We start from the raw sequence: 19,819 nt of genomic DNA, 5'->3' as shown, positions 1-19,819 counted from the left end.
GCCCTGTCCGATACGACTAGTTCGGCTCCCAAAGCTTCCGTCCACCTCCACCACGCGCCGGGCTTGGCCGCGTGACTGGGCGAGCGTATGAGTTCGGATCAATAGGTGCATTCGGGTCGTGACGAGGGACTGGCGGGGCGCGAACTGGCGGTCCTGGTGGAGCGTACGCTCCACGAGGGACAAAGGCGCCGCCGCGACCTCGAGAAGATGGCACACCACGACCTCGAGGTCCAGCATGTCCCCCACGACCTCCCCGAGGCGACTGCTGTTGTTTGATACGGCCGAAATCGTTAGGATCCCAAACGCGCTGGGTGTTCGTCGTTGCCGCAGGACCACGGGGCGCACGCTGAAACAAAACCACATCCTCGTCGTCGGAGCGGTCTTCTAGCTTATCTTGGCTGGAGTGGCTGGAGTTGGGGCGCTCGGCGGCTTTGGGTACAGCAGGCGCAGTCTTCTTTGCGGGGCTGGACTCTGACTCGATCCTGTGCAGAGTCAAGTGATTCTTGTACTCTCGATCCTCGCGGGCGACCGTGTCGCGAAGCTGCTCAAGACGCTTGGCACGGATGCCGAACTTGGAAGCAATCATCTGCTTGGTAGGATCGTTTGTGAGGAGAATGTACGAGGCAAGCGCAGCGTCCGGGTTCGACTCTTTGTTGATGCGCCACAGGACGTGGTTGAATAGCGGCTTCAGATAGGCAGGTACAGCACGCTTAGGCGAGCGTCCTCCACGAGACAGCTCCGCACTGTTGCGCGCAGTGCGGTCGGGCGACTCCAATGCAATGGCGTTCACGTCCTCGTTGCATGCAGCGTCTTGGTGCTGGCCGAGCTTGCTTTTGCTCAAGAGCGGGCGCGGGGACTCTGGCGTCTTTGGCGCAGCGTCTTCGAGGCTATGGGTGGAGCTGATGGAAGTTTCGTCGGACATTTCGAGTGCATTGAACGAGCTCTCCAGATCCTCGTGGTAGTCGTCGTCGTCGGACTCGCTATCGTCCATGGAGAGAAGTGTGTCGGGCAGCATGAACTTCTCCACTTGGTCCCAGGTGGAGTATGCTTCCTCGACGCCCTCGAGCAGCACACGGTCGGCCGCGTCGGCCGAAGACATGGAGGTGATGTCGTCCAGCCATTTGACAGCCTCGCGGGCATCTGCGTTGATGCGCTCGTTGCCGTTCTTGAGGCGGTGGAGGGCAGTGAGTGCTGGCAGTGCGTTAGCAGGGAGGCGAGCAGGCGCGCTCTCTGGGCATACTGTGCAGCGGGACGAAGATGCAGATGGCGCCCTGCGAAACCCACTTGCGGATTCCGTCACGGGTGCTCTTCTTGACGCCGGCGATCAGGGCCGTGTCGTCGACTATGCAGTTGAAGACCTTGCGCTTGGGCGGTTCGGGTGCGCGCATGGCGGCGGTGTTGGCGCTGGCCCGGGGCGGGTACGGGCTGCCGCGCATGGTGAGAGCGCAGTGCGGGGCGCACGTGAGGATGGCAAGCAGAAGGCAAGCGGGTGGCGGAGCGGGCGGGGGATGTCGAGGGTCGGGGGATGTCGAGGGTCGGGGGATGTCGAGGGTCGGGGGATGTCGAGGGTCGGGGGATGTCGAGGGTCGGGGGATGTCGAGGGTCGGGGGATGTCGAGAGTCGAGGGTCGAGGGTCGAGGGTCGAGGGTCGAGAGTGGCGGGCTGGCTGGCTGGCTGGCGTGCAGGACCGTGGAATCCGGGAACCGTGGTCGGCAGGCCCAGAGGGAGGACGAGGAGCAAGAGCGGCTTGGTTGGGCAGCAGAAGCAGAAGCAGAAGCAGCATCGGCGTTGGCACACAGGCTCAAGGCGCGTGCATGGTGCGCGCCCGGCTTTGTCGCAGCGCAGCGGGTGAGTCAGTCGTGGGCAGGACGCAGGCGCTCATGTTCGGGGACGTGAGTGAGTGGGCGACGAGGGCATGGTGGAGTCGAGTCGAGGCTGAGGCGCTTCGACCGACACCAGCCACGTCCTGCTGTCTTCTTCCCTGCCACGGCACCATGAAATAAAGTTATAAACACGCACTCGCCACTCGCCAGCTCTGCCCACATGGCCTGACCGCCTGCTTCCACCCTGTTTTCCAGGAGAACACATAGCCCCGCCATGCGTTGGATCTACTGAGTATCCTTCGCGCTTAGTCATCCATCATTTTCCCTCCAAGCTCCAGCTAGCTGCCTCACTCACTCATCTTCAACATCGTGCCCGCCAGAAGGAAAAGCACACCTCCCCACCTGATTCTCGCCCACCACTCTCCTTGGTTTCCAACGCCAGCAAACCAAACCACGACACACGACACACGACACACGACACACGACACACGACACACGACATGGCTCCGCCAGGGAAAGGCGCGGGCCGCGTGCCGACTGGATTTGCAGCCGAGACATACATCAGCGATCACACTTTCCGCAAAGGGCACCGAGCGGTAGAGGGCGGGCAGAGCTCGAAGAAGAGGAAGAGAGAGGCCAAGGGCGACTCGAGTGTCGTGACAGGCGCTGGCGCATACAAGGGACCCTGGGCACGTTACGAAGAGGAGAGGCCAGACGCTGCTTCAGATGACGAGTTTGGAAGCGACGAAGAGGTGGAAGTGGTATACGAAGAAGACGAAATCGAGGAGAACCCAGAAGCTGCACCAAAGAAGCTCGCCGGCACCGACTACCACGACACCGAGGCTGAGGGCGAAACGACCGAGTTCAAGGGCAGCGAGCAGTACGACTACCAAGGGCGGACGTACATGCATGTCCCTACCGATCTTGACATCAAGCTCACTGGGGAGTACGAACCGAAGAACTTCATCCCGAAGAAGCTCGTGCACACTTTCAAATACCACACCAAGTCCATTACCCAAGTGCGCTTCATTCCAGACAGCGGTCATCTTCTACTCTCTGCCTCTGCAGACTCGAAGATTGCCATCTGGGACACATACCACCAGCGAGAACTGCTTCGAACCTACTCAGGCCACACCAAGTCTGTCAACGACATCGACTTCAATCCGGATGGGTCGCAATTCATCTCCGCCAGTTACGATCGTTTCATGAAGCTGTGGGATACGGAGACGGGCAAATGTTTGAACAAATTCACAACGGGAAAGACGCCCCACGTCGTGCGCATCAACCCCAGCACGCCGCACGAATTCCTAGCAGGTATGAGCGACAAGAAGATCATGCAGTACGACACAAGAAGCGGAGAGATGGTGCAAGAGTACGACCACCATCTTGGACCAGTCAATACCATCACCTTCTGCGACGAGAACCGCCGTTTTGTCACGACGTCAGACGACAAGTCGCTCCGAGCTTGGGAATACGGCATTCCTGTCCCCATCAAGTTCATCGCCGAACCGTACATGTTCTCCATGGTCCGCTCTGCCCCCCACCCCTCGGGCAAATACATCGCCTTTCAATCCTCGGACAACCAAATCACCGTCTACTCTTCCACCGACAGATTCCGCCAGAACCGCAAGAAGAGCTACCGTGGCCACAACGTGGCTGGTTATGCGCCAGACGTCGCCATCAGTCCTGATGGTCAATTCGTCATTTCTGGAGACAGCGGCGGTTACGTCTGCTTCTGGGACTGGAAGACTTGCAAAATGTGGCACAAGATCCAAGCCAGCGACGCGCCCGTTCTGGCAGTACAGTGGCACCCGCGCGAGACTTCCAAGTTGGTTACTGGTGACCTGAACGGTGTGCTGAAGTACTGGGACTAGACCATTGATCCAAAAGCCCGCACAAGTAGTCCTATCGCTGGCGGAAAGATGGCACGTTGAGAGTAAAGATGGTTGGAGCGTGTATAGTGATACCCCAAAGACAACCCGCGAGTAGCGCTCAAGCAGTCTTCCAACCCTGCCCATGACCGTGATGCATCGCATGTTCAACCCACGACCCCAGTCCGTGCATCCATGACTAATCACCATTTTCCAACGCCGCAACACCCTCCCCCGAACCATCAAGGTGAACGCGCCGCAACCGCTCGCCGCCTTTACACGCCCACGCCCACACCCCTCCAGCACCTCGCACGACCCCTCTCCGCCCGCCAAAATGCTCCCCCGACCCCTCCTCCTACCCATCCGGCGCACGCTATCCGCCCTACGCACTCCCACCCGCCCACTGCACACGACCAGCACACGGCCAACAATCTCTCCGCACACAAACAGCCTCGTCTCGCCACTCACAGGGCTGCGCATAACGCCCACCGCCACACCCACATTCGCACTAGCGCAGCAGCAGCAGACGCGCGGCATGAAAGTGCGCAGCTCCGTCAAGAAGCTGTGTGACGGGTGCAAGAGCGTGCGTAGGAAGAAGGGGCGCTATGTGTACATCATCTGCTCGAAGAATCCGAAGCATAAGCAGAGGTAAGCTCAAGGTCCAGACTAGGTGGCTTACGAGGCTTTGGTCCACTGACGGTGGTTTAGGCAGGGATAGATTGTCATGGTGATGAGTGTGAGGATAGGGTGGGAAGTGAAGTGATGTATGTGTGTGTGTGGAAGATATGTGCGCGTGGTGGATGGTGGGATCGTGAGGGCCAGTGAAGTGGAAGAGGAGGATGAATTGTATCATATGTATACATACCAGGCATATCAGGGCGTCACAATGATCACCGTACAAGAACCAAACTCGCGAATCGATACCAAGATGAAGCAGAAAAAAAAATAACCTTCAGCTCGTCATTTCATTGCGTCACGTCGTCGAAGCACAACCCACATCAGCCCATACTGCCACCACTCCGATTCTCGTTGCCCACCAGACCCGCCAGCTTCAACAGTTCGTAATCCTGCTGTTGATCTCCACTGCCTAGATTGATTCTCCTCCTCGCCTCCGCCTCTCTCTCCTGGAACGCCCACTCCCTCCTCTGGGCCTCGGCGACATCGTCGCCGCCACAGCCCCAGACCTCCAGGCTGTCAATCTCAAACCGATCCTGCCAGTCCTGGCTCCTCCTGCAGGGAAGCTTGCTGGGGTAGAAGCTCCCACCGCCTTCCGCCAGGTGGGTGAAGATGCCGAATTCGAGGGCGTCGTCGAGATGCAGCGATACCGGCGCTGGGCGGAACACGCCGTGAGAGCGGCTCGCTGCCGAGGATTGCGTGGGGACTGGAGTGCCGAAGCCGACACCAGCAGGGTGCGTGGGCGACTTGTTGAAGTAGACATAGTCGCTGCTGAAGCTGGACGCCGGGAAGACGTCATGGGTCGGTGAGAGCTGGAAGAGCTTTGCGGACGAGTCGCCAAAGCAGGATTTGCCCGTGTGCTTCCATTGTGTGGGGATATAGGCGCCGTAGGTAAGCGTCTGGTTTTGTGACGTCTCGGATACGCTGTTGGGATGGCGTTTGGGAGGGAGCATATCTGCCAAGGCGCGCTCGCGGGTGCTGGAGGGCGTCGTGGGAAGCAGGCGGCCTGACACTAAAAGGATTGTGGGTGCTCTCCAATTGAAAATCTGTTTCTCGAAGGATCCCATGGAAAAGCCGTGGGTGTTACCGCTGTAAAGAGGGCGCAAACGTCTGAAGAGGTTGTTGCCCTTGATGAAGAACGACAATTGACTGAGCGTGGTGAGATTGAGAATCTCGCCTGGGTTGCGTAGGATTGGCTCTGGGTCTGCTACAGTCTTCGGGGGTGGAATGACCGGGTGCGATTCCTGTATTGGAGAAGTGGAGTCTGACTTGCGCTTTGAGAGATCGAAGTCTTTTGCGAAGAGGAAGTGCTCGAATAGAGGGTTCAGGCCGTCGAACAGGAACGGGAGACTCGTAGAGAGAACTGTATCGAAGGTACGATATGTAACGCCGGGATGTTTATCGGTAATGAACGACGACAACACCACCTTTGCAGTCCGTCGCAGATTCTGGATGCGCTCATCTGAAAGCTCAGGTGCCAGCGAGGACAGACTCTGTTGCGCATCGATCGGCGCGATGAGCAGCAGTAGCTCGATGAGTTTCAGGAAATTGTCCGTTGGAATGATCGAGTGATGCACGTTCGCCTGCTCGCCATGCCTGAAAACCTCCAAGGAGTCCATCGAGTCCAGTGCAGCCAGAACCAGCTCATCATCCTCTTCATCGTCTCCACCTTCACCATCCTCTGGCACGTCGACAGCGAACCCCATCTTCTCAGTGACCTGATCTTTCTCATGCTTCTGTTCCTCTAATTCGGACCGTATGCCCTTGTCGTATATGGCCAAACTCCTGTATAGCTCACGTAACCAGATCTCGCGTCCTCTCTTTTTCAGCACTGCGCCATATCTTTCCGTGAGAATGGTGACAACCTTGAGTAACGCCTCAATTGTAAGGATGGCCGGTGCTTGGCTCGCAAATGGGAATGCGCCGAGATAGCTAGCCATCTGGAAGACAACCGACCCTACGTTCAGCGCATCTGGCAGCTCCAGAAACCGACATAGTGTCGCTTCGCTCCAGTATTGGACTCCCGATTCGGTGTCAGCCAGCGACCGGAAGACAGATTTGAAGCAGTATAACTCGAGCGGTGTGTAGCTCTTCTTCGCAAACGTTTGCGCAAGGTTGTGACTAAGCTGTTCTGCCTGGTATCAGTACATGGCCCAATCCAGCATTGTAAGCCTTCTCTTCGTACCCTAGGTAGCTTAGTATATCACGTACCGAGCGTCAAGTGCTGCACCTCGTGAGACGTTCCCTGACCCATACTGGCGATCAAGTGTATGCTTTCACGCCATGCGTTATCGATGTTGTCGCGCTGTGGTGAGCAATGACGGCATGTGGGGTTATCGATAAGACGATTGTGAATGCTGGTGGTCTGACGGCACGACAAGCACAGCAACAACGCGCCATCTGCAATAGTGGAGATTGATGCTAGAGATTGCATTGTATGAGCTCCCAGTGCGCCTGCCATACTGCGGAACTACGACTTCCCCCAAAGACCAAAGACCTGATGATCGCGCACCAGCACGAAGAGGGCGGGGAAAGAGCAGGAGACCGCATCTGTTATAAGGTTCGAACTATGGAACTATCTGACCATGATCCTCACAGCTGTCAGGGTGGTAGTATTGGCAGTCAGGAAGTGGACTGTAAAGCCACCTTATATGCATTGCCGTTGTGTTGTCGACGGTGGGCGGCTCGTAAATCGTGGTATCGTAGTCCGTACCTTTTTGGCTCAAGGGAAGCTATGCTCGACTGATGTTTGAATGCGTTCAGTCGCACAGGGTGAACCGAAGAGCGCCTTTGAGGTCGTAGTCGAAGACAAGATGTGAACGGGATGCCTACCAAGAGGCAATCTTATCCTCAGCTCCGCCGGAGAAACCGCCATCGCCACCACCAAAGCCACCGGCATCACCGCCGAAGCCTTCAGTATCACCTCCACCGAAGCCAGCGCCGGCGTCGAAACCGCCAGCGTCAGCACCGAAACCGCCACCAAGACCATCATCCGATTCGTCGTCGGTGCCATCGCGCCACTCGATTACGTTAGGATCCTCGGGCTTGAACTGCTCGAGAAAATCAGGCACTTCCTGCTTGGACTCCAGGAGAATCTTGACAAGGTCCTCGCCGATATCCTCGTTGCGGTCGTTGAAGAAGGAAGTGGCCATGCCCTCATTGCCGATACGAGCGGTGCGACCGATACGATGCACGTACTCGGTGATACCGTCGTGCTGTGTCGACGGCAGGTCGTAGTTGATGATGTGCTTGACGTTGGCAACGTCAAGACCGCGAGCGGTGACACCAGTGGCGACGAGGATGGGGCATCGCGCTGTACGGAAGGAGCGTCTATCTCGTCGTTAGCGACACGTTGCTTAGGTGAGACTGGACCACTTACAGAGCATCCTCGCGCTCACGCTGGGTACGATCGGAGTGGATCGAGGTACACGGCAAGCCCTTGTTGTAGAGAAAATCATCGACCATGTCACACTTGCGCTTGCTATTGACGAAAATGAGTGTGCGCTGAGGCTCGCTCGAGAAGATCAGATCGAATAGTGCTTGGTTCTTCGCAGACTCGTCGACGTAGACGATGGTCTGGGTGATGTTCTGGTGCGTGCTGCCAACACGTCCGACCTTGATGCGCAGGTAGTCCGTGTCCATGTACTCCTTTGCAAGGCGGCGAGCAGACTTAGGGAAGGTAGCAGAAAACATCAAGTAGGTATGGTCGGCGTCCGCGTTGACGTCTGTATATGATTAGCAAGCTGTGGTACACCGAAGAGAGGCCAACGTACCAGAACCAGAGAAGAGCTTCTCCATAGCCTCCTCCCAACCAGAGGAAAGAAGCTCGTCAGCCTCATCGATGACGGTGAACCTGTTTGTGTATCAGCGGCCATGCACCTCAGTCGATACAAGCAGTCAGCTAGGTGTGACTTACTTTAGACGACGGAAAGACAACAGGTTGAGGTTCTGCATGAAATCCATAAGGCGACCGGGCGTGGCGACGAGAATATCGCAGCCCATCTCCAGTTGTTCACGCTGGTTGCGGGTGGGAGCGCCACCATAGACAACGCAAGGACGCAGCATGGTACGGTAGCACAGACGGCGAGCTTCGTCAAAGATTTGGCAAGCCAACTCTCGAGTAGGGCAGACGATGAGAACCAGAGGCTCTGCGCGGACACGATCGGTGAGTGGGTTGTAGCGCGCCGGGTTGGGACGAGGGGCTGCAAGCTGACGAGCCTTGCCCATGAGCTTTGACAAGATGGGCAGCAGGAAGGCAGCGGTCTTTCCAGATCCTGGATGCGATCAGTAAGAGACGAGCAGGTTTCATTGATGAAACACACCAGTCTGAGCGATAGCAACGACATCGTGCCCAGTCAGGACTGCGGGAATGCAGTAAGACTGAATGGGTGTGGGTGCTGAGTACTGACAGAGCTTGACATTCTCAAGCATGACGGGGTGGAGACCAGCATCATCGAACTGGAGCACAGTCAACGAACAAATAGGTTGAGCAGAAGGTGGCATGACCTACCTCACGGACAGGGAGAACCTTCTCGGGGCCCTCAACCGTAACCTCGTACGAGAGCGCTTTGATTGCGTTGCCGGCGCGCTGCACGTTCTCGTCCTGGAAGAGCATCTTCTCCAACTCCGGGTTGGGCTCACCAACGTCACCAAACTCATCGTCCCACTGGTAGATGGCCGCGTCGGATAGCCAGGGAACGCCATCGCGAGTTTGATCGGGCTCAGCTTCACCACCAATGACAGTCTCGTAGTTGAAGGGAATGGGGTTGTTCCTACACTTATCAGTGACTGCTTCAGTGTGTCGCGGCTCATCACACATACCAGCCGGCATCCTTCGCACGCGCAAGATCCTGGGCGAGCAACTCCTTGCGGGCAGCTGCAGCTTCTTCGGTCAGTGGAGGAGGAGCGGGACGAGCGCGAGCTTCAGGTTCGCCTGCGTCAGACATAATGAACAGAAGTAGAAGAGGAAAGTGTCGTGCCACTGGAATAGGAGTTGAGAGTGGCAGATGTCGAGGTGACTGGCTCGTAGAAAGGCTCGATGGTAAGTGGGGAAGAGGCAGCGCTGTCGTTTGTGTACGCTGAGAGAGCTATGACCTGGTGCTAGAGCTTGGCGGAAAGCGGCGACAGCAAGGTCGGAGTGCGAAGCAGAGGGCGCTTGTGCCTTGGAGACTATCGAAGGTGAAGTGAGAGAGAGCGCACACAATTTGAAGCCGTTGAGCCAAGGTGACTAACGGTATGATCAAGATGAGTCCAGGAGGACGCCGTGAAGGAGACCGTACCACTAGTATGTGGAAACACTGCATCTAGCAAGGCAGTGAGAGAATGTGGGACAAGGGAGCTGGTTATGACTTTACATAACCACGCAGCCGCTCGCAGCAAGCTCATGGTGAACGGCACAAGCAGCTTAGTGGTGTGGGTGCGCCCTCAACAATCGCCTTTTATGTGGTGTCTCTGCTCTTTGATCTGTTCTGTCTATCATTACCGTTGAAAATATTAAATTGAGCTGGCTGCACGAGCAGCGCAATGTTGATCCGGACAGAACTGGGAGCTTGTGCCCACTTCGTGGTAGTAGTCTCGTCAGCTCTTCAGGTCGGAGCCAATGTAGCTACTACAGTGTACAGATGACAGTCGTATATCGAAGATGCGGGCCTTCTTGTCATAGCTCAGCTATTGGACTTACTCGAGGACCTAGAGAATGAGTGACTGACCTGCGCTGTAGCAAAACGGGGAACGACATCTACTGACACGAACTGGCATGAGAGATGAGAGGTGAGAGCTTTGAGAGAGTTTACGGAGGCCGTGCAGTCATCGTAGAGAAGAGCAGCTTGACAGCCGCTGGGTGCGATACCACACAAGATCATGATTGCAGAAGCGGTTATCTGCAAGCATCAAAGAGACTCGTATTGTCACTCTGCGCTGGGCTGGAGAGACGATGTAAACTGTTTGAAACAATCCTACTAGGCGTAGCAAGTCTCCCTCGCCACTAAGAATGGATGCCACTAATACACGATAGCATTGTAGGAACGAAGCAAAGCCGTGGCCAAATCTTATCAGTAACGGGAGAGGATGCCTGGTGTGCCGCTGTAACGAATCCCAGCGTAGTGGTGAGAAGTATGACGGCGGTGTACTAGGCAGACCAAGCTCGTCTTTCGATCCTAGAACTTTGGGGGACAGCATTTGAATCCCCGCACTCTCAGTGGATGTTCAGCGGAAAGCACCATGTCGGGACTAGACTAGAAACAATAGACACTGACCCTGCGTGCGCCAAATGCGCAGACGTGGGAGATGAAGTCGATCGGCTTGGAGGTGTGACGGACCACCGATTGGTCAGAAAATGTCCTGCATCATCGACCCATGGCAACTAAAATTTCGGAACGCGGCGAAAGGTAAACACTGTGACTTCCCCTCGTCTCCGTTCAGGAAGGGCCGTGACGTTGGCGTGACAGAATCGTGAAGGCTTTGTTGTCTATATTCGCTCAATTTTGCCTCCATCCGAGCGCTTTCTTGCTCTTTCCCAATTCCTACAGTCTTTCCCTTACCCCTGAAGTCAGGAACGCGTCGCCACAACCCTAGCCATGTCGCAACGAGTTACGCGATCGCAGGCGGGCTACACCCCCAGGTGAGTTCAGACGGTCCACTAAGACGTGGAGAAGCCCTACGATCGACAATGGCGGCTGACATGCATGCGCAGGAAACCAGAGAACCCGGGATTCGTCGAAACACCTGGTCGCAAAAGGTCGCAACGTCGCAAGTCAATTTCTACCGAGACGGCGTTCGACAGCCCGAGTGGCTTCGTTAAGCGCAGTGAGATCCATTCGACTCCTGAAAAGCCTTCCAGCAACGGTCATGCCAACGGTAACGGGCATCTGAACGGTCACACCAACGGACATGCGAATGGCAACGGAGCAACCAATGGTTTCGCCAACGGCCATGCTAAGGAGGAGAAGATCGCATACGCATACGAAGTCGAGGCAGCAAAGAATTTCCCGCCCAAGGACAAGGGCGGTCTGCACGAGTTTGGCGGCGCTCTGGGTATGAGCGCCATGATGACCGGATTTCCTGTGTTGATGTACTACATGTGGATTGGCGCGACGTTCTACGATGGAAAGTTCCCCAAGCCAGCCGAAGGCCAGAGCTTCTCCGACTTCTTTGGGCACATGTGGAACCTGGTCAAGACGGAGGCATACCCTAACAACCGTGCATGGCAGATCTATTGGTTCTTCGGACTCACTCAAATGGCTTTTTACATGCTCATGCCTGGCGTCTACCGCAAGGGTAAGGCTCTTCCTCACCTTGGTGGAAAGCAGCTTGATTACTATTGCTCTGCCATGTGGTCGTTCTACACTAGCATTGTCATCATGCTGGGCCTCCATTTCACCGGCATCTTCAAGCTCTACACTCTGATTGATGAGTTTGGACACATCATGAGTGTCGCTATCCTCTCTGGTTTCTTGTGCTCTATCATTGCATACGTCTCAGCTCGCGTGCGTGGCGCCACTGTCCGTATGACTGACAATGTTATCGTGGACTTCTTCCTCGGATCTGAGCTCAACCCTAGACTGTTCGGCATTCTGGACTTCAAAATGTTCCTCGAAGTTCGCATTCCGTGGTTCATATTGTTCTTCCTTTCTTTGGGTACTTGCCTGAAGCAGTACGAGAGCTATGGATATGTCTCGATGGAGGCCATCTTCCTGCTGTTCGCGCACTGGCTGTACGCTAATGCTTGCGCCAAGGGCGAGCATTTGATCATCACTACATGGTAAGCTCTCTCGCATTATGCAAGATGATAGCTGCTCACACATCACAGGGACATGTACTACGAGAAGCTTGGGTTCATGCTCATCTTCTGGAACATGGCCGGTGTACCTCTTTCCTACTGCCACTGCACCCTCTACATCGCCAACCACCACCCTTCTGAGTACACATGGCCGTCGTGGTTTGTCGCTCTCTTAACGCTTGGCTACCTCGGCATGTACTACATCTGGGACACAACCAACAGCCAAAAGAACCAGTTCCGCCAAGAAGAGCGTGGTGTAGTCGATGAGCGTACTACCTTCCCATACTTCAAGTACGGTCGTATTGCCAACCCCAAGACCATCACCACCAAGCACGGAAACAAGATTCTTGCGGACGGGTGGTACGGCAAAGCCCGTAAGATCCACTACACCTGCGACTTATTCTTCGCCATCTCGTGGGGTCTCATTACTGGCTTTAACTCGCCATTCCCATGGTTCTACTCTGTGTTCTTTGCCGGCATGATTATTCACCGTGCGCTGCGTGACATTGCAAGGTGTCGCGAGGTTTATGGTGAGGCGTGGACCGAGTATGAGAAGCAGGTGCCTTACCTGTTCATTCCTGGTATAATCTAGACATTCCGACAGCAAAGTCTCTCTGTCCAGCCTTTCATTGGGCCTTTGTTTCTTTCGATGCGCCGCTGGTCGCTATTGCTTGTTCTGTTCTACCACATTCCAAGGTCACCCTGTCACACTCTGTGTACTATAATGTTCGTTTTTTCTCGCTTGCTATAGGATAGAGGATTGCACGACGATAATGGCAGTAGTAATGCATGATGTATACCACGAAAGAGAACGAGAATACAACTGTACTTCTACGGTCTTCTTCAATATTCTGACACGTGGAACTTGAAAATCATGTAGCCGTTCATACATTATGTAAGCTCAACTAATGCCAGGTTGCGTCAGACCCTATTGTCCCCCGGTCAAAATATCCTCACCATTGCACCCCGCAAACCAACAAACACCAGCACAATGGATGCCCTTCGCTCCGCCCTCCAACCCATCACCCACAATCTCCCCAAGCCCATTGCGGACCTGGGCGAGTCTCTCCTCGGCCCCGTCTGCTACCAGACCCTTCTGCACGACATCGATCTTACCAAAACCGAATGTGTCAAGCTCGCCGTCTCGAAGGGCCTTGGAATCGGCATCATCGGCGCGTCCTCTATCGTCAAGATCCCGCAGCTGCTCAAGCTGCTGAACTCGCAGTCGGCAGAAGGCCTCTCCTTTCTGTCGTACGTTCTCGAATCTGGCGCTTACCTTATCTCGCTGAGCTACAACGTTCGCCATGGTTTCCCCTTTAGCACGTACGGCGAGACGGCGCTTATCCTAGTTCAAAACATCGCGATCGCGTCCCTAGTACTCAACTACAGCGGCAGGCAGCCCGCAATCGCAGCATGGATCGCTGGCCTGGCTGGTGCTGGGTGGCTCCTGTTCAACGAGAACCAGGTCAATGAGGCAAACCTCAGTCTGGCCATGAGCGCCGCAGGCATTCTGGGTGTTGCCAGCAAGGTCCCGCAGATCTTGACCATTTGGTCTGAGGGTGGTACTGGCCAGTTGAGCGCTTTCGCTGTAAGCTTTTCACACTCCGTCCCTGGTTAAAGAGCAATCGCTGACAAAGAATATAGGTCATTAATTACCTCCTGGGTTCGCTCACGCGCATCTTCACTACGCTCCAAGAAGTCGATGACCCGCTCATCCTCTACGGTTTCATTGCGGGGTTCGCGCTCAACCTAGTCCTGTTCTTGCAGGTCGTGTACTATTGGAACGCGCCCACATCGAAGAACACCGAGAGCAAGAAGCTCAACAAGCCCGTTACGCCAGCTGTCGCAGCAAACAAGGAAGAGATGAAGCGCGCCGTGTCCAGCGGTGCCGCACCCAGCTATGCAAACGTGGCCGGCAAGAGCCCCAGCACCAGGCGCAGGGGCTAGATACTCAAGTCGTTAGTGTTCAGCGTCATCAGCTAAGATAATTCGATATATGAATCATATCATTGCTGTATACACTGCCCCTACATGCTCCAAGGACGCCATGCCGATTGATTTTAACCTGACAACACCTCTAGCTTCGACAGCGCCCCTCACTCTGACCATTATAACTCGTTCTGATTGCTGTATTTCGCAAGCCTACTTGCAGCGCTTGCAAACAATCCATAGCGTCTTCAATCCCCAAGCTCGTGTCCTTTCTCGACCAGTCGTAACGACCAGGAAGCAAGAACATGGTCGAGTGACGTGCGGCAAGAGCTGACAACTCAAATGCGGGTATCTCCTCGGACGGTCTCGACGCCGGTCTTGATTGGACAGAAGCGCCTTGTACCCACAAGCCTCGACTGTCACTCTCTCCCTCCACCTAAGCTAAGGCGTTTTTCTGCGCCATCCTAGACCCGACTTGAAACGCTGGAGCTTCTCTTGGTTGATTCTTGGTTCGGTACTCTTCCGGTCCCATCAACTGTTCGTCCTCGCACCATGGACATGTACATCCTCCGGACGGGCCAGGCCACAGACATACGGCGGCGGCGCATCGTATTGTGGTTCGTATCTCGGAAGCTCCAGACCCGGGTCCTCATCGTCGCGTCGCTGGGTGGTTGATTCGCGCTTCCTGGGCATCCTGTGCGGGTGCACCAGGCCGGGCTTGAAGCGTGTTGGGCCTGGGTGAACGGATGTTCGCTTGCGCAGGTAGTAGAAGAGTAGAATGGAGCTGGTGAGGAAGCCGATTGAGATAATGACGATGAGGACTGCTGTTCGGTGCGGCTGGCATGGTGTGTACGAGTCGCACAATGAGGCCCGTCTGAGTAGGGTGCGCAATGTGTTGGTGGTGTCGACCGGGTTGGTGGTGAAAGGCGCCATTGTTACGATGCGCCTGAAGCAAACTGAAACAGTATGGTGAATACTCGTTGGTGTTCGTAAATCGGCCTACAACTTTGAGGAGGTAGAGATAGTGTAGGTGTAAACAAAAAAGGGTGCAGCGGTCTACATATGCAATACACTTGAGATAAAATACCTCACACGAAAGGCTGTGTTCAGCTTCTTGGACTGTGCCTCACGATACACCTTGTGATTGCTGAGCCTTTACATGCCTTCCCGCCGGCCATTGTCAAAGCTGCGGCGTAAGGCTTTTGTGCGCATGCACTGCCTCGCAGGATGCCTTGCACGAGGCGCTTGCGTGCCGCAGGCTTACCACCAGCGCGCCTAACACTGTTTGCATACATTCTACCGGTCCAGACTCGTGACAAGGGAGTTGTCGGCAGGATTTGACGGTAGGAGATGTAGGAGATGCATGATGAGGTGGAAAGGTCGACGTTGTGTCCGTCAACGCGTGTAATTCCCGGTGCTATAAGGTTGCAGGCTCACCGCGTGACGGAGAGACACTCAGACTCGACGGTCATGAAGATGTTTCTGCTTCTGCACTTCGCTGATAAGGCCGTTAAGGCTCACCGCGTAACGGAGAGACACTCAGACTCGACGGTCATGAAGATGTTTCTGCTTCTGCATTTCGCTGATAAGGCCGTTAAGGCTCACTGCAGAATAGATTCTTCGCTTTGAATTGCGACATGGCAGGCGATAGGTGTGCGTGAGATGCGAAGAGTCTTCATCATCCACAGCGTGCTCAAGCGGCGTTGGAGCGATAGTCCAGTTGTGAATGTCGCGCTTGGAACGGCCCCAAACGATAACGACCAATTGTAGCACCGTGCGCAGATCGTCGGAACAAATAGAAACCTTGTAAATATGCGGATGTATCTCCGTAAACGATGGTTGCTGTCGTCACAACACTGTGGAGTTTCGACGCCAGGGCTGCGCACCCTACGTGAAGCCGTTATTTCGGTGCTGAATCGGCTAGCAGAGTTTAAGGCAGGATGTCATGCATGTAACCGTGTCAATCATGACATTGTTCAAATTGCGATAACAAGACCAAGGGCGCCCTTTCGTACAACAATCCATAGGGGCAGCGGCATCACATATCCGGCACATGATCCTAAAGCTTTTAGCATTTCATAAATGTGATGCATGTTCTGCGTTTGATCATCGTCTAATGGTGCGAGAAGGCTAGCTGCAGGTGTTCTATATTACGATGACCCGCTTCAGATATCCGCGCCAAATGCCGGGCTTTTGCCTATGAGGCGTAAATGGGGTTTCGCCGAAACTACGCGGAGCCCCACACCTAAGAAGGGTTGTCAGAGAGCGGGTAGCCTTGCGTGAGCGTTTCCCTGCATCAACTCGAGGCTGCCGAGGTCTTGACAAAAGTTGGGTCGATTTGGAATAGAGCAGTGGCTAGTTGTGGAGGAGTGGGGCATGGAGAGAGCGTTGTATGAAAACGGATGGTGACAATCGTAGCTTTCTCCATGTTGGGAGTGTAGCTTGTCGTAGGCTGGTGGTCTACGCGGCCTTCTCCGCCTGTTTATAGAGTTCGACAACAAGTTGGTCCTTTGCCAAGTTGCGTCTGCACGAAATGGCTTAGACGCGTAGGCTGGCTGGCGCTAGTCCTCGAAGCACCAATGTCAAATCGACGCTACTGGTGGCTAGATCTGCGGCATCCTTTGATTCCTGACCTCGAGTAAACGCAAAAGTGCGCCTCCCTAACACCTCAACAGGATAGCTCTCGCAGCATGCTGTGTCCGACGTCGCAGTTGTCGTGGAACGCCAGCCACGCCCTAAGCCATGCACAAGAACGAACCACTCTGATGAATACACCGCTTGTTCCTCGGCATACTTGCACGACTCAGGCGAAAAGATTAAGACGTGACCAGACAGGATAGTTCGGGACTACGGGTCCGTATCTGGTCGAGCAGCTCGAGCCCAGCTTAACGGCGAGGACTGGTCCTCCGCGAGCCCGTGCTAGGCTTGTCTTTCTTTCCCTCAAAGTTGGCAGTCAAGACAGCTGGGAGCTTGATGTTACATACAATCCTTATCCGGTCAGAGTCTAACTGCGGCGTCACCTCACGTGGCACTGCACAGCATCGATCCTGCTGCGGCTTTTCCGCTAGTTTTGAGAACTGACAGGATCGTCGTCTTTCAAAGTAGCCTGTGTGCTCAGCGCTACCATGGGATCCAGTGATGTGCTACCAGCATGCTAGCCAATGTAGCACAAATTCGTCAGGCATGTTAGGTTCTTTATTGGGTAAGACTCCTACTGGACGCCCCGCAGTTGAAACATATCATGGAGCTTGCAATCTAGCGCCGATGGCTTACCACTCCCATGTTCTTCCTCATCTCAAAGGATTTTCTCCGATCTTGCAGCTGTCTACTTATCTACACCTGCATGTTTTTTCTTGAATTCGGGGCAGGGCGCTCACCAAAAACGCTAGGATGAAACTGCCTCCCACCCAGGTAATTCTCCTACCATGTATACGTTTTGTCAGGGCTAACGGTGGGATAGGTCCTCCTTGCATGGCCCACGCCGAACTACGTCAATCCTGTGACACGCGGCGATGCTCTGCTCATCGTCAACGCTGTACTCATTGCGCTGGTAGTGATAACTGTCGGGATGCGCATGTACACGCGCTTGATCATCAAAAGATGGTTTGGCATCGATGATGTGTTCATCCTGCTTGCTTTAGTACGCACTGATTGTGAAGCAAAGTCTGTTCGATCTGTTTCCTAACATTCGATAGGTTTTTGCCATTGGCTTGACTGCTGTCGTGTTGTTGGCAAACCAGCGTTACGGTTGGGACAGACATATCTACGACATACCTTTAAATCAGCTCATGCCGACCCTGAAGATTGGCATGGCCGCCAAGGTAGTCTTCACAGCAGCAGCAACATTCACAAGGTTATCTCTTCACTGTTTCTACTACCGTCTGGTCGCCAATACAGGAACGACGTGGTTCAAGTGGTTAATACACTTTAATGTTGCTTACACTCTTGGCATTTTGGTGTCATATACGTAAGTCTACATCCCGTTGACAGTGCTTTGCTGCGAAGTTCATCGGTTAATACTTGGTAGTTTCATCGCCATTTTCCTGTGTAACCCCGTCTCGGATTACTGGGTAATCGGCTCGCCGGCTGGTAGTTGTATGAACGAAGGCACTGCGACTATCATATGCGGAATTATCAATTGTGTTGCCGACTTCGCCACAACAGTAACGCCAATTCCACTTGTCTTAGGCGTAAGTCCGTATTGAAAACCTGAAAGCGTAGCGCTTACGGGATCTAGCTCCATATGCCGCGTCGTCAACGTTATGCTGTCGCCCTCCTCTTCTCTATGGGAATCATCGTCACTGTCGCAGGTATCGTCCGCACCTGGTTCATCTACAAATCGTTGATCACTACTTACGATAACACATGGTACGGATGTTCATGGTTTCCGGCAACTCCGATCATAGCTAACATACCGGCAGGTATGCCTATCCCCTTTGGATCGCCGCCGCGGTAGAAATCGATTTGGGCGTTATCTGCGCATCAGCTCCAGTTCTGAAGCCGCTTCTATCGAAAATCCCTTTTAGTCTATCCGGGACCTTCTCCGGTGGCGTCTCGCTCAAGAAAAAATACCTTGGTTCCGGCTCCATCTCGAAGACATACAAAATGTCGACCACAACGGCCGAAGTCTCACGGAGCACTCCGAACGCATCCAACATGTCGTCGAAGCGAAAGTCAGAAGCGATCGTAGCTGCGCCAGATTTAGACGAGGACCAAGGCAGAAGCTATGAACTGAAACACTGGGACGAAGAGCGCGCAATTGCAAGTCCCGAGCCTTTCGAACAGCCAAAAAGGAGTCAGAGTCAGGATGCTATGCTTAGAGTAGATAGTAACGAAGAGACGCCAAAGGGGGTGGGCTTCCAGAAGATATGGCAAAAGATGCGCACCCGGGAATTGGACTCGTCCTGCGAGGACATGACAATCACAATGACCTCAGAGATCGAACTCTCCAACGATCCAGCGAGCGCGTACAACTCGAAACGCAACTCGCGGCACAGAGACTTGTTCAAACAACCTCGCGCAACCAAAGACTAGCAGTCGCCCATCCTTCCACCCAAAGGCAAGCGATGGCTCTGAGGCGGAGTAGCCACGGCTACTCTACACGATTGTAATAATGTTATCCGTCGTACAGCTTTGACGACGACTCACGATTTGCATTTCCCGGCGTTAGGGTCAGGCTATCTCGACAAGCCGCTTTCGCCGCTTCAAACCCGCATGATACCACTTCCTTACTTTTCTCTGTATTAAGGCCGGCCCCTGTTGGTTGTTAGGCCAGGAACTGCGGCTGAACTGAGATTTTAGACACATGGCTGGGAATCAACCTACGATACAGTGTGTAATACATAATCTACATTCTTCCAACTGCCTTTGCCTTTGCCTGCCATGCCGGACAACAAAACCTTTTTTCCGAATATGGTACCCAAGAAAACAGATCTGCAGCAGATGCTCAGCCACAACCATCAAAACCAATAACCATCAAACCCCATTTCTCGAAAGACCGCTTTGCCATCAACGTTCACATCGAACTCGTCCCTGGTCATAAACACATCGACCACGTACGACCAATTGTGCAAGTCCTCTAAACCACCGTCCAAACCTGTACTGCTTGGTCTCTACACTCTTGAACTAGAGTTGGCCACTTCAATCCTTCACCTTCACCTTCATCGTATCGGTGCTCAAGGAAGACCGAGCTGCGCTCTCTCACGCCGCGACAGCCTATCAATACGCGAGATCCATGCAGAGCA

The 19,819-nt window shown here is 54.4% G+C and overlaps 9 protein-coding genes across 9 annotated transcripts, besides 6 other annotated features; 5 read left to right on the top strand and 4 right to left on the bottom strand.

Moving 5' to 3' along the window:
- Window positions 1–16: 16 nt before the first annotated feature.
- On the bottom strand, window positions 17–1,436 carry EKO05_0004095 (uncharacterized protein; the record flags this gene model as incomplete). Its single annotated transcript, XM_038938754.2, has 2 exons — window positions 17–1,191; window positions 1,241–1,436. 2 exons carry the CDS (start codon window positions 1,434–1,436, stop codon window positions 17–19), a joined length of 1,371 nt encoding a protein of 456 aa, XP_038799908.2.
- Window positions 951–974: a tandem repeat.
- A 176-nt stretch (window positions 1,437–1,612) lies between the features above and the next one.
- Window positions 1,613–1,653: a tandem repeat.
- Window positions 1,654–1,655: 2 nt separating this feature from the next.
- Window positions 1,656–1,679: a tandem repeat.
- A 76-nt stretch (window positions 1,680–1,755) lies between these two features.
- Window positions 1,756–1,782: a tandem repeat.
- Window positions 1,783–2,275: 493 nt separating this feature from the next.
- Window positions 2,276–2,324: a tandem repeat.
- EKO05_0004094 (uncharacterized protein) lies at window positions 2,324–3,697 on the top strand (the record flags this gene model as incomplete). The annotated part of the gene is made up of 1 exon (XM_038945495.1): window positions 2,324–3,697. The coding sequence occupies one exon, from the start codon at window positions 2,324–2,326 to the stop codon at window positions 3,695–3,697; it is 1,374 nt and encodes a 457-aa protein (XP_038799907.1).
- A 331-nt stretch (window positions 3,698–4,028) lies between these two features.
- On the top strand, window positions 4,029–4,412 carry EKO05_0004093 (uncharacterized protein; the record flags this gene model as incomplete). Its single annotated transcript, XM_038945494.2, has 2 exons — window positions 4,029–4,342; window positions 4,403–4,412. The coding sequence occupies 2 exons, from the start codon at window positions 4,029–4,031 to the stop codon at window positions 4,410–4,412; spliced, it is 324 nt and encodes a 107-aa protein (XP_038799906.2).
- Window positions 4,413–4,692: 280 nt separating this feature from the next.
- EKO05_0004092 (Restriction of telomere capping protein 5) lies at window positions 4,693–6,623 on the bottom strand (the record flags this gene model as incomplete). Its single annotated transcript, XM_038938729.1, has 2 exons — window positions 4,693–6,500; window positions 6,581–6,623. 2 exons carry the CDS (start codon window positions 6,621–6,623, stop codon window positions 4,693–4,695), a joined length of 1,851 nt encoding a protein of 616 aa, XP_038799905.1.
- A 574-nt stretch (window positions 6,624–7,197) lies between these two features.
- Window positions 7,198–9,315, bottom strand: EKO05_0004091 (RNA helicase; the record flags this gene model as incomplete). Its single annotated transcript, XM_038938979.1, has 7 exons — window positions 7,198–7,699; window positions 7,749–8,094; window positions 8,143–8,222; window positions 8,286–8,643; window positions 8,692–8,827; window positions 8,880–9,141; window positions 9,191–9,315. The coding sequence occupies 7 exons, from the start codon at window positions 9,313–9,315 to the stop codon at window positions 7,198–7,200; spliced, it is 1,809 nt and encodes a 602-aa protein (XP_038799904.1).
- Window positions 7,237–7,350: a tandem repeat.
- Window positions 9,316–10,944: 1,629 nt separating the features above from the next.
- EKO05_0004090 (Delta(24(24(1)))-sterol reductase) lies at window positions 10,945–12,738 on the top strand (the record flags this gene model as incomplete). The annotated part of the gene is made up of 3 exons (XM_038939046.1): window positions 10,945–10,988; window positions 11,061–12,128; window positions 12,177–12,738. The coding sequence occupies 3 exons, from the start codon at window positions 10,945–10,947 to the stop codon at window positions 12,736–12,738; spliced, it is 1,674 nt and encodes a 557-aa protein (XP_038799903.1).
- Window positions 12,739–13,137: 399 nt separating this feature from the next.
- Window positions 13,138–14,093, top strand: EKO05_0004089 (uncharacterized protein; the record flags this gene model as incomplete). Its single annotated transcript, XM_038938975.1, has 2 exons — window positions 13,138–13,734; window positions 13,791–14,093. The coding sequence occupies 2 exons, from the start codon at window positions 13,138–13,140 to the stop codon at window positions 14,091–14,093; spliced, it is 900 nt and encodes a 299-aa protein (XP_038799902.1).
- A 513-nt stretch (window positions 14,094–14,606) lies between these two features.
- EKO05_0004088 (uncharacterized protein) lies at window positions 14,607–15,008 on the bottom strand (the record flags this gene model as incomplete). Its single annotated transcript, XM_038945493.1, has 1 exon — window positions 14,607–15,008. The coding sequence occupies one exon, from the start codon at window positions 15,006–15,008 to the stop codon at window positions 14,607–14,609; it is 402 nt and encodes a 133-aa protein (XP_038799901.1).
- Window positions 15,009–17,465: 2,457 nt separating this feature from the next.
- Window positions 17,466–19,109, top strand: EKO05_0004087 (uncharacterized protein; the record flags this gene model as incomplete). Its single annotated transcript, XM_038938971.1, has 6 exons — window positions 17,466–17,486; window positions 17,536–17,715; window positions 17,771–18,042; window positions 18,103–18,265; window positions 18,313–18,443; window positions 18,497–19,109. 6 exons carry the CDS (start codon window positions 17,466–17,468, stop codon window positions 19,107–19,109), a joined length of 1,380 nt encoding a protein of 459 aa, XP_038799900.1.
- Window positions 19,110–19,819: the final 710 nt, after the last annotated feature.

The sequence above is a fragment of the Ascochyta rabiei genome, chromosome 6, assembly GCF_004011695.2.
Source record: "Ascochyta rabiei chromosome 6, complete sequence".
In the NCBI taxonomy this organism is placed as follows: Eukaryota; Fungi; Ascomycota; class Dothideomycetes; order Pleosporales; family Didymellaceae; genus Ascochyta; species Ascochyta rabiei.
This window is presented reverse-complemented; position numbering and strand designations above follow the sequence as displayed.